This window comes from Drosophila bipectinata, chromosome 3L, assembly GCF_030179905.1.
Source record: "Drosophila bipectinata strain 14024-0381.07 chromosome 3L, DbipHiC1v2, whole genome shotgun sequence".
NCBI classification, from domain to species: Eukaryota; Metazoa; Arthropoda; class Insecta; order Diptera; family Drosophilidae; genus Drosophila; species Drosophila bipectinata.
Window position 1 is genome coordinate 2,262,074 of NC_091738.1, and position 18,501 is coordinate 2,280,574.

The 18,501-nt window shown below is 44.8% G+C and overlaps 1 protein-coding gene across 1 annotated transcript; it reads left to right on the top strand.

Annotated features, from left to right (window-relative positions):
- The first annotated feature begins 14,493 nt into the window (after positions 1-14,493).
- Positions 14,494-18,289, top strand: LOC108126456 (uncharacterized). The gene is made up of 4 exons (XM_043212581.1): positions 14,494-14,666; positions 14,723-15,262; positions 15,329-15,827; positions 16,037-18,289. Exons 1-4 carry the CDS (start codon positions 14,591-14,593, stop codon positions 18,198-18,200), a joined length of 3,279 nt encoding a protein of 1,092 aa, XP_043068516.1. The 5' UTR covers positions 14,494-14,590; the 3' UTR covers positions 18,201-18,289.
- Positions 18,290-18,501: the final 212 nt, after the last annotated feature.

The window sequence follows — 18,501 nt, forward strand, 5'->3', positions numbered from 1 at the left end:
CCGTTTCGCTGACCAATGCAGAGCAGCTGGAGGAGAGCAACCCATACAAACGAGAGCGATCAATGAGAGCCATCGCCCCAACACACACACACTCGCGTGGCGGTATGGATATATAGATGCGCTCATTGAAATCGTATTAGCAGATGGATGTGGGCGTGGTCTATCGATCGGGGGGCAATGCCTACCTCCCTGCTCCGCCCGAAGCCCCTCCAGTTTTCAGGCCCCCCTTTGGCGAACTGGATTGCAAGAGTGAGCGAGTAGGAGCTTGGGCGTTGAAGAGTGATGCAAATATCTGGCGGACCGGAGTGATGGAGTTTTCCTAACGGTCTCTTTGCTTTTATAGTATTATTTCTTCTATTTTTTTGTTGCATCTTCCACTAGTTTTTTCGCCCGTTTGGCAGTTGTCAAGCTGTCATAGTTTCGATCATTAAATGCGATATCTGCTGATAGCCATAAGACATTTTACGATATTACTAACATTGTTAGCTGGCGCCCCCTAGAGCGAAAGAGAGACAAACTCGTACTGCCGCCAGATTCCAGATGCCTCGCGCGGGATTAATGTATCATAAATAGCTTAGTTTCTGGAAATTATCCCGCCAACCGAATGGTAATCGTTAAGTATAAATTATAATTAGCCATCTTTATGCCCAAGATCTACAAAATTGAATAGTTGCAGTCGCCGACATAATATCAATTGATTGCTTCTCTCGGGGAGTATCCAATACCAGCGAGTAGTACGAGCAATTAAACGGTTCATGAATATTCATATATCATTTTATACGAAATTTTTTCTCTTTAATTGGCCAATTTACATCGCACGTTTATGGATCTCGGTTAAGAATAGATTTCCACATTCATTTCTATTTGATGTAATACCGGAAGATATTTGCTTGAGTCTTTAATTTAACTTTTATGAAAATTATCTTCATAAAAAATGATATTTCAAAGATAAAAAATAATGAAAAAAGGTTTCATATCGAAGGCTTATCCTTTTTCTCATCCAATAAATGTTCTATAAACTATAAACATCCGTTCTTTAAATTTCTTTCAAACTTTTGGCTAATGATCTTTCTTTTCCTAAACAATTGCATTTTTCAAAACGATTTTATTCAATTCCCACCACAACAGTCCACTCTTAATGAAATATGCCACAGATGCTATGTATTTTCGTTTGTATTTTAAAAATGGGCGTACCGCCAGCTTAGATCGTGGCTCAATACGATTTCTATACTAATTTTACCACTTTTCCCTGCTTTCTTCTAGCGACCAACCGGGTCTTATCCCATTTTGACTTTCTGCCCAAAAATGTCACAGAAGTTAATCCAATTTGCTGTTTTACGACAGGGCCCAAAACAGAGAAAACCCGCAACTCGTTATCATCTTGTTTCCCCTCTCAGGGAAGGCAGAAGTAACCCTTCTCCGTTTTCAGTTTTCGGGGCGCGTACGGGAACCGCCTTCGATTTCGGAGGTATTTTCTCCGACGAATATGGGGTGTTTTAAACCCATTACAAGGGCCCTCACCAGAAGCAGTTGTAACAGCGTTTTCCTCACAATTCGGCTCTGTGGTTTTCCTTTTGCGGTCGCCCATGCACCCGCACTCTCAGCCAGATACTTTTGACAAATTTTCATGCTTTAATTTCGGCTCTTCTGGCATTTGCATATGGCCGAAAGGATAAGAGAGGGATGGGCTGTGCCGCCAGCTAATCCTTGGTGAGCAACAGATTATCCCCGGCAATTGTTTGTACTTGATTTGTTTGTTATGGGTGCGCAGTCGGGACTAAGGACTCTTTCAGTATTTGCGTTGCTTTCTTTTTATTTAAATGCACTGTGAAAAATAAGTGGGATTTATAATAAACTAGAATGCTTCCCTAAAAATAACCATCTATCTAGACATTCATCCAGTATCTAGTACTTTTTTAATATGACTACCCTTTTTTTCCAGTGTAGCTTTTCACGAAAATACTGCCTTACAATTGCAACAATTGCTGACGAGTTTGCAGACTCGAGGGGTTTCCTCTTTCTTTTCCGCCTTTCTTTCCCTTCGCTTTTCCGGCTCGGGACTCGCCCCTTTCTGGTTACACTTTAATGCGTTCTAATGTATGTGACTTTTGCCAGGATTTTATCTCAGGATCGTTTGCCATTTGCCGCCGTTGAACTCTAAACTGAATGCCGATCTCCAAACTGAAGTGACTTGCAAAATAAACGAATATTCAGAACGAAATCGGTTCGGAATGCGTACGAAAATGGTCTAAAGTCGTCCTGACAGTCGCGATCATCAATCATTCGCCCGATTTGTATTCTCGCCCAGCATGATCGGGCCCCTTTCGATCAATATAAATATTTCTGCTGAAATTAGGTTACAGGCAAATTGTATCCATCCGCCGCCTGTGGATGGATATATGGATTCCAGTTTCCAGCTCCAGTTTACTTTATTCTTTCATTTTTGGGAGAGAAGAAAAACTTATGTCATGCCAGGCTACCTTTATTTCTGTTTGAAGACTGTGCATACAATAAATTAATTATAAATGCATTAATCAATGCCAAAATCAGCAGCAACAGCAAGAGCTGTATTTTATATTTTTTTATTTTTGACAAATACTGACATGAGTGCTCTCCTCCGCTGTGTTTGGTTTGGATTTGGTTTTTGCTTCGTTTTTCGATTTCAGTTTTACCCTTTGGATTTGGTTTTTGCTGTGGTTCTTTGGGGCGACGCGTGAAATGAAAACAAAAATTTAAAACACGTTTTCGCGCTTATTTCTGACTAATTTATGCGTTCGATTTGAATTCGACTCGTTGCTGACTCGATACCGATTCGACAGAATTTCATCTTAACCATACTCTAGAACTAATGGGGTATAGTTAAAGCTACTAGTTTTGAGAGATGATTTGTTAAGAACCTATAGCCTATGATACCTAGAAGTGAAATGCATAAATATAAGCCCCTAGTCCTTAAAAGATCCTAAATCATAAACCATTATTTTTCTTGAGCTTTAAATAAAACTCATAAAAATTCAAAACCCCTCTCTAGAGCATCCCAACTTCGTTCAAATTTTATTGATACCTTAACTCATTTCTCGACCGAAGATTGGGGATTTGATTTTGATTGAAAACCAGCAAAGAAGCCAAAGAAAACAAAATTGATTTCCACCTTGCGGCAATATTGGAGACCGATGCTCTTTGCATGTTTCACATTTGGCAGCTCCAATGGTTTTATTTATTTTTAATTTTTTTTCTTTAGTTTTTTGTTTAGTTTGCAGCCAGCGAGTTCCGTTCGAATGATTTTTTATACAGATGTATGCAAATGAGATCATTGATCTGTTTTTGGTATCGATTTGTTTTTGAAGAGTATTTGGAAAACTTGAAACCAAATCATATTTGACCCTAAGGGGTCGCCACATGCCAAAATTAACGAAAACAGAAATGTTAATTTCTCGGCATATGAAAAATGTGAACTGCTGACCATATCTCTCCATGTATATTTATATTTGTTTTGTTTCGGGCCGTGCGTCTTGGTTTCTTTTGCTCTCTGTCCCCGTTCTACGAGCGCGAATTTGAATTTAATCAAATTAATTATGATTGTCAATGGAGCGGGCTGTGCGATGATCAATTTTGGCCGGGGCTGGAGTCATCATCTCTCCGGTTCGGGGACAGTGATAAATTGACAGATCAGTCAGGCCCCTCCGGTCATATCAATCAGCTTTGGAAGTGGTCCAAACAAATTGCTCCACTATTCGAGTTGCCCAAAACCCGTACTAATCCCACTCTTTATGGCCGGACCAGTTTACAAAAAACCAAATATTTTCACTCTTCCCAGAACAGCTTCCGTTTTTCCCCCACCAAAACAAAATTAAAGCCCTAATATTAGCATTTCCCTTATTCGACTGGTCTGTTGCGTGCACAAAAGTTTTTATTTTTTGGGAAAGATTTTCTCCAAATGGGTCCATAAAATGTGAACGAGTCGAACTCCAAAATGCCATATTTAACAATTGTTCAACACATTTGGGTCTGGGGCCATTGGAGATCGGTGGGAACCTGCCCGGCGTTGACATCACACATCGGCCCAGAAGAAGAGCCCAACTTTGTCCGGTCGGACCGATTTCAATGTGTAATTGTAACGTCTTTGTTGTTGTGTTATTAACACCTTGAGGCCCCCGGACCCTGCCCGGCCCTGTCCGGTTAAGCCAAATGGACTATGAAATCGCTCAGAGCCGGAGTCGGTGTCGGTGTCAGTGTCGGCTGTTATGAGGGTCCCGGGTGCGAAAGGTTTTTAACCTCCGAAAATGCCAACAAAACGGTGTTCCAGAAAAACAAAGCTCTCGGTTCACTCTCTTCGCCTGCCGTCTGGAATTTCGTGAATTTATGCATAATGGACATACATTAAATTCATAACATCACGTTGGTCCCACAAATGAACCTCCCGAGATGCTGTGAAAGAAGTTCAGTTTCGACCTGTGTTACTTTTCGGCTCATTTTAGTGGGTCATAAATGGGGTAAGATTTTTCACAGCTGATTGCGAGAAATGCTCGCCCTGAATGGCCCAGCTCTGTACTCTGGATTTAGTGCCGATTGGGTGATTCAGTTTACTAAACCAAGATGACTTAATTGGATAAGAAGTGTGGATTAGTGGGGGAGAAGGAGTTTGAAGTTTTTTGATGATAAATAACACTCAGAAATCATATTTCAAATATTCCTTCGAAAAGAATCTAAAAGTAGACACTTCCCAGAGCATCTTGAATTCGTTGCTTGGCAGCTTTCCCGATTCCTCATAGCATGGTTATGTGAGAAAGTAGCCCGGACTTTGGCCAACTTGTGTGCAGCGGGCAATAAAATGGCCAGGCCCATAAGGTGCCTCTGGGAGGACCCGAACTTCAAAGTGGGGCGCTTCTTGCACCTGCCTTGGGATAGCACCTTTCGCCAGCACTTGGGAACTTGGGCCATGGCATAGCAAATCATTTTGAAATGAATCATATATCTCGGACCCTGACACGAAGGTCCAGTGATGAACCTCAGGCCGGGTGCTTAGTGCTTTTGTGGCCGGGTGCCGGGTGCTGGGTGTTAGGAAGAGGCGTTGACTGCGTGCCGACAATAAAATTATGAAAATGTATAAATCAAAGACCCCAAGCGATTAGCCGGGAAAATCGTATAAAATATGTTTTCAATTTTCCTGCTTGGCGGCACAGTGTGGAATCCAATTTAATAGATAGATTGTTTCTACCCTCCACTCGACACCAGCACCAGGCTAGGCCAGGCTCGCTGCTGAACTTGACCCAATGATATTTAGTTAGCCAGGTTGGTCTTGGCCAGGACGGACTGACTAACTGACTGAGTCTAAGACTGAGACAAAGCAGCGACAATCTCGGCCAGGAAAGTGGCAAGGCAAAGTCAAAGGCAATGGCATCTGCATTATGGTGTGTTGTTTCTGTTTCTGTTTCCCAGGTTGCCACTTCCAGCTGACAAATGACTAAGGTCGCGGCAAGTTTGCGGCACAATTGGCCCGATGGGGCGGTTTCTGTTTGGACGGGGCGGTAAGAAGGTCGTTGGAGTCGCAGTCGCCGTCTTGGCCGTCTTGGCTTTTTCCAACTCTGATGCATCATTCGTCGCTCGGCAGCTGCAGTTGCAGTTTCGCTGGACGTCATCATAGACTGGGAAAAATAGGAGGCTTTTTAACTATTTTAAGAAAATCTCAAACACTTATTTATTCAGGTAGTTACTTTGTTTAAAATTAAATTTTCCCCAGTGTAACCCAATGCCTGAAAAGCTCCAACTTCGTATCCGAGCAGGTGTTCCGCTACACACAAAAGATACAAAAACCTCAACTGAAGCTGTTTGATGCGCACGAATTCCGTTTTTAGCTGAAGCTGAATCTGAATCTGAAGTTGAGGCTTAGGCGATGCCAGTTCTCTGTTTTCCATTTGGTTGTAATAAAATTTTAATAAGATTTTCTTCTTCTAGAATATGTATATGTATGTCCGTGCATATAGCTGAATCGTGATGCAGCTCATCGCTCCAAACGCTTTTCAGCTTTTGTGTGGCAATCGATCGTAGCTCCATTTTTGTATGGCATCGCCTGGCCAGAAATCTAAACAAAACTCCGCACTTGCAGCGAAGGCTCCCAATTTGATGCCTCTATATATATAATCTTATTTATTGAGTTTTTCGTACTGCACGTGTGTGCGCCGTTGTATTGTTAATGCAAATTGTGCTAAAAACGCTAAACGTTGTTAATGACAGTCGATGTCGACGACGATGCCGCCGAGCGTTGAGCTGAAAAGATGGCGATAGATGCACTCTGGGTGTGTCGATTGTTTGTCTAATAGAAAAATAGAAAAAATAGAAATCACAATCAATATATTTGTATATTATATAGATATAATAATTGCAAAGTAAACGCTTCAATGGTTAATTGTTCGATGTCAACAAATATGAACACGTAGGCCCCATCAATTTTTTGACTTTGTATTTGAATAAATATGATTGTTTTTGGGTCAAAATAAACAAAATGGAACCCCATTTGCAGGTCAGGGATGGGATCATAACATCTATAGGATATGACCAAAATATAGCAACACATGGTTATTGATTCCCTACAATTATGAACCATCATTCCGCTCTCAGATCTGACAGTAACTACCTTAAAATTTTATGGGTTCCTCCTATCCAAATGTTATCAACTAAATCTTGATGCTGTCAAAATTTGTTGGTTTTTCCGAAACGTAACTTGTAATTAGGAGGGTATTCTTGGATCCATCCTAGCTGTTGACCCTCACGCTTGATCACTCAATTAGTTTTTGGCCGCACACGGAGTAGCTCCGAGCTCCTAACTCCTAACTCCAGATGTTCTGGACATCGCCCACAGCCATCAACACCAGAGTATAAAAATTTATTATACACACTCAGGGACAAGTAGGGGTGTGGCTGCCAAAAAACAAAAAGGAGATGCCCGAAGGATAATAAAAGAAATGATTAAAAAAATTTTAAAAACGAACAAACCTGACTAAGCCGCAGATGATGAAAAGAGCGTGTGTCGCAGATTAAAATTTGGTTGTTTAGTTGAAAAAATAGATGCAAAGAACTTATAGAAATCAACAGCAATTGTCATTAGCCGGGCTGCAGGACCACAGGACCTAAACAAGCAATAATATTTGCCTTTCAGCATTTTGCGCATTTAGAGCGCTCACGCATGTAATTAGGAATAAACTGAACAGCCGCCCAAATGCCGACCCGACAATCCCAAACATCCATGGAGTTTATCCCTAAGTCCTCGTGCGTGTGTACTTAGCAAAGTCGCTGGATTTTCTCGACTCGCACTCGTACTCGTACTGTCTCGTTTTGGGAAAATGTGTGCCAACAAAAGGCTTATTTAAATGTGCATTAGAACCTTTAACCCTAAGTCGTGTCACATGTCAACAAATTTCCAAAAACGGCGATCTGGAAACTTCCTGTCCTGTCCAGCGATTAAAGGAAGTAAGTGAAGTAAGTCTTTAGGCCCCAAGTCTCGGATACTTGGGAAATTTTCCCTCATATCCAGAGAACATATGGTCCTTTTGGCAATTTCATGCTCAGTTAGAGGGTCAAGAACATAAATTAAATGTAACTGGTAGATAGTTTCGGTCGGTTTTTCGGTTTATTGATACAGTCATTAGGCTACCGATCATCCCCTGACTTAATTACCCTGAAATTAGGCTGTCAGCGGCTATGTTAGTTTTTCAGGAAGTGCCAGGAAACATCGCTGAGGGTCTTCGTGTAGTATTTATCAAGCAAAAAGGCTTCTTCCGTCAGCTGGTTGTAATCCCTAATAGTGCGATCATTATAATAGCATCATCGTCTATTTGCAATCAAACAAACTCACACAGTTTTTCGTTGATTAATAAACCAGGGGATTATTCATAAAACCACAAAGCCAGTATGGCTGGCAGCTTCTTGTTAATGAGCTCCATCGTGATGAGTTTCTCGAGTGTCGAAGTTTGATGTCTGAGGTCATGCCATGAATTTATTTCCATAGCTCACAACCCATAGATCATATTTCTCACAAGGGGGGCGGTAGCCCAACACCTGCGTATTAACCCAACCGATCCGATCCGATCGGATCCACTCCACTCCGATCCGATCCAAACCACCATAAAATTTCCGCATTCCGCATTCCGCTGACCCACAAAAGTAGCTTCGATCGCTTCATGATCGCCCAAAATCCATGATATTTTCGGGGCTGCTGTTGTTTTGATATATTTTCCCTTTTGTGGATAATAAATCAAAGACTTTTTCTTTCGCTGCGTGGCGTGGGAATTGAAAACATTGAAATGGTTTCAATAATCAACGTAGAAACAAAAACCTAATCAATTAAAGTCTCTTATCATTGCGGTGCATCAACTCTAACGAATATATATACTTTTTCTTGGTCATTTCTCGGTTTCTTGTTATTGAAAGTGTTTTGTTCAGCTCACGAAATGCTTGTAAAACAAATCGAATTTTTGGAGGGAGAAAAGGTAGTAGCTAAAGAGTAGTTACAGAGATACCCTGTAGAGTGATCTATACTATAAATTAAAGTAAGAATTTTAATTGTAAAACAATGATAAAACCATTATATAAACTGAATATTTTCGAAACATTTATCTTCAAAAAAACTCTCCATCATCCCTTTTAGTTACTGGGTATCAACTTTTATTTTTAGATCCATTCGAAAGGAGGTTTTGTTTTTTGATTGAAAATCCAATTACCAATCATTGACAGTTACGTTGAGTTTGTTGTACTAATTTCAAGATCTGGAGGGTAACGCAACGATGATTCAGGGTGGAACGACAGGCACTCCACTCATCAATCAACTCATGGCCGACAATCCATGCAAAATTATATCATGTGTTAAAAGTTATGACGGATCATCGGAGGTGTAAAGTGTCGTTGGCACTGCCCTCCTTCAATTTGGTTCTCTCTTCCTTTTATTGTTTCTCGGTATATTCGATCTTTTTTTTTTTGGCACAGCTTGAGTTTTTGGTAATACATCCACTTTTCCATCCATTACTCATCGCATTCAACGATTTCCGACTGCGAGTGGCAGTGAAAAAAATAAATACGCCCAATCAAAGCAATCTTTCGAGCCGAACAAAAGGATCGATCGAGATTTTTATACGACGCTTTTTGATTCCATATTGACAGACGGCATACAAATTCCCCGATTGTTGTTATAAATTAGCTCAAAACCCATGGACAATGCACTCGGCCCATCAATCATACTCACCTTGTATAAGTAAAAGTATCCGATAAGTTATAAATGTTTTCATTTCAGTAAGAAGTTCAAAGACAGTTCGTTAAACTGAAGACTGCACCTGCGGAGATATTGGGATCTCCTAGACTCTAAAGTTCTTCCAAAATTTGATTATAGATGTGGATTCAGAGGAGTGCTGATGGGTAAGAATGTAAACAACTCTCATGAGTCAACCAGTCTTATTTATTGCTATCAAAAGCAATATGAGTCATATGTGGATCAGTTTAGTCACTTCTATCTTGTATTCACCTGAGGGAATTCCCACCTGAAAACAGCTCTTCTCAATAGATTCTTCGAGAGTCTAACCTTAATTGACTTGACGCGAAATAAACTTTATCGGGCTATGTCTATCGTATTTTATGCTGTCAAAGCTTAATATCTGTGACTATCAATTGTTTTCGCATCTGAGTTATCTTTTTTAATTTCAAGCCTGGCTGTGCCCTCTGACCAGGGTCAAAGTTGAGCCATACATAGTTGTATGTGAGTATGTGTGTGTGTTTCCATGTCGCGTGTTTCATTAGAGGCGACAAACAAACACAGCCCATGGTCCGCATCCGCAGATTTCCAGCGATGATCAGCGCGGACCTCGACTTGGAGCTGGGCTAGAGCCGTCGTTGTCGTCTCTTGATGCCCAGGCACACACATAGCATATTGTGACCTCAAAAATAACGAACGTGCGGTAAAAGCGTCGCCAACCTCGGAGAGCTCTAACCTGGCCAAAAGCATCACCACCACGCCACACACTCTTTGGGCCAGGTCTTGGTCCAGTCAGCCCGAGTAGCAGCATCACAGGCAGCAGACTCTCCTCCCAGTTTATATATATATTTTTTTTGTTTTTTTGCGACGTGCCACACCTGTTTCATGTAGCCAAGCTCTTTTCTGGCTAAGAACCAGCCAGCCAGACATGTACAGGAAGAAATACTTCAACTTATAGAATTATTATCAAATAAGTTTTAATCTAAAACTTTTAGAATTCAAACAAAAGTAAGCTTTTTTTTATCACTAGGTATAATATGAACCTTTCCTTTAGGAGTCTTAAATTTTTTTCTCAATGTAGCCAGCGCCTTGTGAGAATTTTTTCGCTTTTTCCTTGTTTTAGCCTTTTTTTTTGGGGCAGGAGGGGAGGCTTGTAGGCAACAATTTTTTTGGTCTCTAAACTGACCTTAGCCAGAGATCTGGCTCTGGGAGCTGCAAACGCATTTCTGATAATGATGGACTGTATTAACCGTTAGCCAAAGCCGAGGCCAGGAGGCTTCGGGCCTGGCCGGGCCTTTACCACCATGCATGTGGCCAAAAACAACAACAAGCTGCGGCAATCAGTGGACATTTTAAGATTTTCCAACTTTTCGTCTCTTTGTCGGTGGGAAATTGCTAAGTTGCTGTTCAGATTTTTCCTTTTCCACAAGCACACACACTTTTGGACAAAAAAAAAAAAAGGAAAAACAAATCAGCTGAAGAAGTGAAATAAAAATGAAGAAAAAACCTTTGACAGGCTCCGCGACTCAGGGGGCTTTCACTCTCGGTCTTTAATGTCGCCTGTCCCTTAGTCGGCGCAAACAATTTGAACTTGTCAAGTGTAATCAGTTTTCCTTTCATTTAGCCTGACACTCGCCGCCGCCAACGACGTTGACACATGGCCGAGTGTCCGGCTCTCTGGCTGAAATGCAGACGCCGACGTGGAAGCAGCTTTTGTGGCAATTATCACAAAGCGCGCAACTTTTCACACGCAGCCAATCGGTGTCGCATTGCTCGGATGCTGCTGTTGCTGTTGCAGTTGTTGCACAGATCTCTGCCACTAATTACGGCTCATTATAGTGACCAAAGTGTAACATGTTGTCAGTCCCGAGGACGACAAGCAGATGCAATGGGTGAAAAACTAGACGGGGCAGCTCCAAAGGCATTCCATCAGTCGAAGTGGCAGATACCCTTTGAATAAGAGTTCCATCTTTTGTTATAGAACCCTGTTTAAGAATTCTCCTTACATTTTTATAGACGTGTATAGTTTGTCCACTTTCAAGTAAAGTTTTTATCAAAACTTACCTTAACAATTATATTTAAATTATTGCATTTTTTTGTGGTAATCGTAAACCGCCGCTAATTGAGTTCCCACATTAGAAATTTCTATTTATGGCCGTAACATATACTTCTTTAGTTTATCGGAGGACATTCATTCTAAACTAATCGCAAAGTTATCATGCCCACACTCCCTATTTTTTCTTCTCTCCAGCTGCGACTCGTGGCTCCAGTGGCTAGATATTCGAAGCTGCAAAAGATCTCCAAACACCTGACAGTCGCTTGTTGTTGGCGCTTAGACCTGGGCCTTCGACTTCGATTGGAGGTGTCTCTTTTCGCTGTCCAGTGACCATTTTTGGGCAGTCATGTCGTGTTGTCAGCTCCAATCGAAAGTGCAGCAAACGCAATGCCCAACTATTTGGTTTGTCTTTCAAATAAATTCTACCTTGTAGTGTTTCGAGAGCACAACAATTAAGTTCTCGAAGAGGACAGTTCGACCTGTTCAGAGTTACGAAATTCATTGTCGAAAACTTCAATGGCTCGGAAATTAGCTCCATTCCAGTCCATCGATCTTGGCTGTGAAAAAAGTACCTTTTTTTACATATCAATTGAACTATACTCTCACTTGAGTTGAAACCTAGAGTCGTTTGCTACACGAGTTGCCCGAATCACTTATGAAAATCGCTTGAGAAACCCTTGTAAGCAGACGACGATCAGAGTCGTTCAAAGTTCGTGTCAACATCATCAATTTTGATCAATATGTATGGTCTAATGCCCTCTCTCTCCATCTAAGTATATAAACAGATCAGGGTAAAAAAATAGCATACATGGAAAAATAATAAAGTGTTAGGAGGGTACAAAGTATGAGTATTTGTTCTATGACTATGATTATGATCGAATATCTTTGAGTTAAAAATATTTAGAAATTTTATAATATAAGTCTAATATTCTATAATTCCAGCCCCGATTGTATCTGAAACATATATATCTTTCTCTATCTGCCATTTAAACGGCTCCTTTGCCTTGGGGGCCCGATCGTGTTTGGGTTCATCGCATTCGTCGTCCGATCGTAGACTCGACAAAAATATGGAAAATTACAATTATTAGGCATTTGGCTTGTTTGTTTATTGGTAGGTGTATTGAGGTTATTCGCTAAATGATACATCGATCGTTTGAATAGAGCGATCGAGCAAAACGATCCACCGCGATCGGGCCTGATCGTTCAATTGATTGCCGTTCGTTGGTTCGATCGCTCGATCGGCCAGCGGACAAGTGAAAATCTTCGGGTTGCCTCGAAGATGAATGAAAATTGCTGCTTAAATGGCATCGGACATGATCGCAGCCGATCATCAGTCCTCCTGGCATGATCACTTTCTTTTCGGAGTGTGGGGCTGGTGGTGGTGGTGGTGGTGACATGTGTGCCGTTTTGGGAGAGATGGGTCGCCACGACTCTTGACCCAGCTGCATAAGCAATTATGATCTTGATGACCATCCCCCCACTGATGACCCATCACCAGTGACCAATGTCCGAGATCAACTGGAGCGCGGGATTGGATCGAGGGGGGACGAGAGCATATTCATTCGTCTAGTTAAGTGACGCCCTAAGGCTGCTCGCTGGCGACCCTGTTTAAGTTTATAAAAACTCATTATAATGTCTTATAAATGCACTTGTATCAAGTGGGATTTCTTGATTGCCGTCTCTGTCTGTGGCACTCCACCCGCTGCCTTCGTTGTCTCCTCTGGCGCCCTCATCTTTTGGCCTGATATCTGGCTGCTCCTTTTCTTGGCCAGCTAGAGATCAGCACTTGGGAAAAATGGGGCCTCATTCGACATTTAGAAATAGAAGAAGGATATGACACTTCATTTAAAAGGATATCTTCTTAGATAATCCTGAAATGGTTACAAATCATTTAATAAATTTAATCAAAATCAGTACAGGTTGTACCCTTTTTGCTGAAATATTTTCCCAGTGCTTCGACTCGATGGGTGTCTGTCTTTAAGACTCTGGGACTTGCTCTTGACTCTCGAGTTGGGTCGACTGAACTCCACTCTAGAGTCCGGGGCTCCCATGCTCTCATGCTTAGACACATAGTTCGCTCAAGATCATAACATGACCTTTTGACTGGCAGTGATTTCAACGCCCACGCGTATAAAACAGACCCAACAGCACCACCGAACCACCACGGCAGGAAAACGGAATACAACAAAAAAAAAAATACAAAACACAGAAAAGAAGGCAACCACACTGCATTGCCTCTGTGGTCTCTGTATGTTTATGGAAAATGGGTTATGAGATATTTCTCTGTGGCTTTTATCTTTTGGCCATTTCTATTTTGACCATGGGAAATAAATTCTCCGGGCCTGAGGTTGGTCCCTCCGCTAATCGAATGGACAGACTCTGGGGTCTTCTGGCCAGGCCGGGCCAGAAAGCAGCCACGAAGGACGTTCTGCGTTCTCCATTTTACACCTACGCTCGCCCGAAGGTTAAAGAAGATTCCACTTGATAACTTGTTGCTCTTTCTTCCTTTATTTCGACATGCCACACATGTGTAGTATTGGTGCGGTAATTGAACTTACGCGTGTGGGGATAGTTCACCCTTGATGGAAAATCGATACTCCCAGGAGCCACCCACAACCCCCAAGCCGGGAAATTGTCTGGGTCTTCCTGGTTGGCTTGGTTGTACTTTTAATTTATACCAACAACAGCCCAGAGACTGGGTATTTTTGGAACAGACATCGAACACGCGATGATGGCTATAGTTTCCGAAGACCCCCACCACTCACCACCCACATAACAAGCTTTCCCGACTGCATTAACCCACTGACAAAAGTGAGTGCAAGGACTGCCCCCATAAAAAACGAAAAAGGAAGGTTAACTTGGTAACAATGACGAAGTAAATACCTTAACTGGATGGGAGTTGAAAAAAGTTTATAAAATTAATTGAAGAGGTTTCTATCAAAATATTACAAGGATGGCAAGTCCTTTTAGAAATAAACATAAAGATTTCTTAACTTATCTAAGAACAGTGCTTTATAAACACTCTTCCTTCGAGAGCAGGTCGTGAATAATACCCTCTGGGTAGGGTGCTCAAAGTGGCTTTGTTTACCCGTGAATGGGTAACGAGGTTGCCAGGACAACCCGCTGGCATTCCAATGCAAAACAAATCGAATTTCGGCTGCCGCTTGGCAAAGTTCGAAGGAATTTCAGTGAGGCTCCTGCACAGCCTTGGTGTGGTGCTATTTTTTGACGGTGTGCTGCTCGGTTTCCAGCTGACCTCCAGCATTTCTGGCCCGACTGCGGAAGTGCAATGAACTGACATGATTACGGGACCAGAGGCTAGGCAAACGCACAGGTTGTTGGACTTGAAGAAGCAGCAATGGGCCAAAGAGAGAGGTGGGTCTTCTCGCGGAGTTAGCCAAGTGAAGGACATAACGCTTTTAGTTTCGCAGAGGAAATCGCTCGCATGGATGAGATGTACCATCACCAGCACACCTCGCACCACAAGATCGAACGCACCTCCATTCGCACCTACTACTCCAATCTGGATCTCAGCCAGAGCTCCACCTCCAATCAGACTTCCAGTCACTCACGCCGCCACCAGCCCACCCAGGACATGCAGTTGATCCTGCGGCAGCCGGACTACAGGCAGGGCAACCAGGCCTACATGAACCAACTGGAGCGCTACATCGAGGATTTGGACGGGGATGCCGATGCGGACTTCGAGGACGAAGACGAGTCCATGTACCGCAGAACCAGGCGGGGAAGCTACGCCCCCGGCATGACCTCCCGCCAGTTGCAGAGCTCTGCCCGCTATGCGGAGCTTATGCCCACATCCCTGCAAACGGCCAAGGGCAGGATGCAAAACTCCCGCCAGGGTCAGCACCAGCAACAACAACTGCATCAGCAACTTTTGCTCCAACAGCAGCAGCAACAACAGCAACGCCTCAGGAGTCCCAGTTTGCCAGTTATTCGGCAGAGGGCGAGGCAGGGTGAGAAGGTGGCAGGACCTGGGGCAGGAGGAGGAGTAGGAGCGGGCCCTGGAGTAGGAGCAGGAGTGGGAGCGGGAGCGACGAAGCCAAAAGACTTTGATCCCAGCAACGGCACACATCGATTAAACAACAATCCCCCGGGAGCCCAGGGAAACCAAGGAGTTGCGCCCGGTTGCCAGGAGGAGGACACTTCCGGCTATCTGAGCGACACGCCGAAGAACCCACACACGCCCGATATTTGGTTCAACGACGGTGCGAGCCAAATCGAGAGCGTCAGTGGTGTGGGAAGCGCCAGTGTCCTGGAGGAGATGGCTGGGGGTGGTGCAATCGGCGGGGGCATGGGCATGGCCGGATGTCGACGCCTCCGGCGATCGATTCAGGGCGGAGCTGGGGCTGCTCAGCTGCCAGCCCCGATGGCCATCCCGTTGCCAATTCCCATGCCGATGGCAGCCCACCACCCACCGCCCACGGTGAAGCCGCCCAACCTGGCGTATGTCATCAAGGGTCGCCGTGTGCCAGGGCAGGGATACGAGCCGCTGGCTGCCGACGGGTACATGGCCGACGGGTGAGTAGCCGTAACCAGGTGACCCAATCACACACAAATCCAGAAAGCAAACATCAATTAGACGTGTGCTAATTGGGTTTGTTAAAATAAATAACAATGCAGTAATTCGGGTTCTGTTTCCAAGGACCTCTAGCTTATCCTTTATGTTATCGATTTAATTTTCAAAGTCATTAATTAAAGACTTTTGTTAATTCATTCATTTTTTTCAGATGCTGCTATATGCCCGCTCCGCCCAGCTCCTCCAACATGAGCCTCAGTAGGGATGTGTCCACTTCGAACACCTACCAAGTGCACATAGGCAACTCGGAGCAGGGGGACTTCTACGTCCACGAGCAGCACGAACGGGAAAGAGCCCGCTGGGCCAACTACAATGGCGCTACTGGAGGGGGTGGTCAGCAGCCTCCACCAGGATGGCTTAGCCGGGGGATGCACGACCTCAAGGACAGTGAGGACGATGTTCAGTCCCTGCAATCCAGCTCGACATATCTGAGGGGACAGAACGCCCCGCTGGACGCTCATACTCTGGCCGAAAGAATTGACAAGCGACGCAAGGCGGCCGAGTACCACAATGCCATTAAGAAGCAGCTCCAGGAGCGGGAACTGATTCGAAAGTGGGAGCTGGAACGGCATCGCCAGGAGGAGCAAATCGAGGAAGATCGTCTGCGCCGGCAAAAGCACTTGGAACAGGAGCGTCTGGAATTCGAGAGGCGGCAGCTGCTGGAGCGCGAGGAGGCCCAGCAGAAGAAACAGCAGGTTATGCTGGATGCCATTGCCAAGGCCGAGGTGGCGGCCAAAATGGAGAAGCAGAAGAAGCGAATGGTGAGGCAGATATCCTTGAAGTCGCAGGAAACCGAAGGCGACGAGTCGGAACTTCTGAGGGTGCAGTCCGTAGAAGAAGAGGACGAGGACGGAGAGGATACTGGAGCAGCGCCCAGTCAGAACGAAGAGGTGCTCTCCAACACCCCTAGGGCTGCACCACCAACACAGCCCTCGACACAGTCCCAGCCCACTGTGGTGTCTGAGGAGAAAGTCCTGATAGGCACGCCCATCAATCTTCGCCGCACCATCACCAAGCCCATCAAGCAACCGACAGACTCCAAAAAAGAGGAACCAAAGGCCAAGAGACAGGCCTCGTTTCTGGGTGAGGACAAGGAGAACATGGCCCTGCTAATGCAGCCGGCTACTTTGATTCCATTGCCAGTGACCAGCGACATCTTCGGCCTGCAAAACGCCATCGGAAACCTACAGATAGCCACGTACTTCGTGCAGCAGCCCATGCAAAAGCCGCCTCCGACTGCTGGATCCTATTCCAAGGCCACAATGACCCAGCGTACGGACACCTCCATATACACCGAAGATGGGTACAAGGCGGAAAACGAGGAGGAAGAACCCCTGATAGAGACGGCGAGATCTGGGCGAACGGATGTGGTAACCGCCAGTGGTTGCTTTTCACCCGATTCCCTGGAGGTGGACGTGGCCCCAGTATCCATACCCGAGCAGGATAAGCTGGCACTCATCCCAGTAAAGACTCCTCTCCACTTGGATGGCCCACATCAGGAAGGCGATCATGAGATTAATCTGGAGCCTGGTCAGCAGGCCGATGTGGAAACCCAGACAGAGCTGCCCCTCAACTGCGATCTCTGTCTATTCCACGACAACTTCTACAAGGTACTGCTCAAACGAGAGGTCTCCACCACTACCACTACCCAAACTTCCAAGTCTCAGACCCAACCCGCTAAGGAATCCACTGCTGAAAAGGACCACGAGACTACCACGACCACAACCACCACTACCACTACCACTTTCAAGGCCAAGAGCAAGGACAAGGAGAAGGACAAAGGCCTGAAGAAGAGTCACAAGGACAAGGACGCCAAGGTGGACGACCGCCCCAAGTGGGGAGTCAACCGCCCAGTAGTGCAGTACGTCAAGGCCAGCGATCGGGACCCGTTCTGTCTGCGGAAAAAGAAGAGCCACCCGAGTACGGCCAAGCCGCCGAGATCCCAGTCGATGGACTCCCGGCTGGATAGTGTGGCTGTGCTGCCGGAGGACCAGCTGATGAACTGCAACGGAGACATCCCGTCTGCCGCTGGGGAGCAGGAGGAGGAGGGCTTCCTCCTCAAGGCCCGTAATGTCTGCACCGAGATCTTGCCCATTAAAACCGACGAAAAGGGACGAATTTTCCTCAATTTCCGCGAGGCTAGCGCCATCATGAACGAGGACGAGATCAAGGACAAGCTGCGCCAGAAGTACTTCAACTTCGGCAGGATCCTGCCCCGTCGGAGCTGGGGCTCGGCCACCCAGCACGCCCTGCCCTTCAGTGCGGTGACCACTGCCCCGCCGCACTCCACGGTGGGGGACTTGGCGGACGATTGACGGATCTACCAGAATAACTTTTACCATTTATAATACTAACCCCGAATCTAGATTGACTGTAAACCCCTAAAATATATATACATTTTGTATTGCGAGCACCAAGAGAGCGATTCTCTACTTGATTATTTAAATTAACTCGAACGATGCCTGCTGCATGTCTGGCCAAGATCGGTTTCATTTGTTTTAAATTCCTTTAAGCTAAAGCTACTTGTTTACAGCGAATTCCGGACCCGTGGGACCAGAGCCTACGCCTCAACATGGCCTAGGAGCTGGGATTCCTCGTCAGGCTTTCGACCAGGTC

Bases quoted from the DNA above. Each gene is read 5' to 3' on its own strand.
- LOC108126456 (XM_043212581.1), top strand. From the start codon at position 14,591: ATGATTACGGGACCAGAGGCTAGGCAAACGCACAGGTTGTTGGACTTG. The intron at 14,667-14,722 runs GTGGGTCTTCTC...TTAGTTTCGCAG, and splicing joins GCAATGGGCCAAAGAGAGAG to AGGAAATCGCTCGCATGGAT. The intron at 15,828-16,036 runs GTGAGTAGCCGT...CATTTTTTTCAG, and splicing joins GACGGGTACATGGCCGACGG to ATGCTGCTATATGCCCGCTC.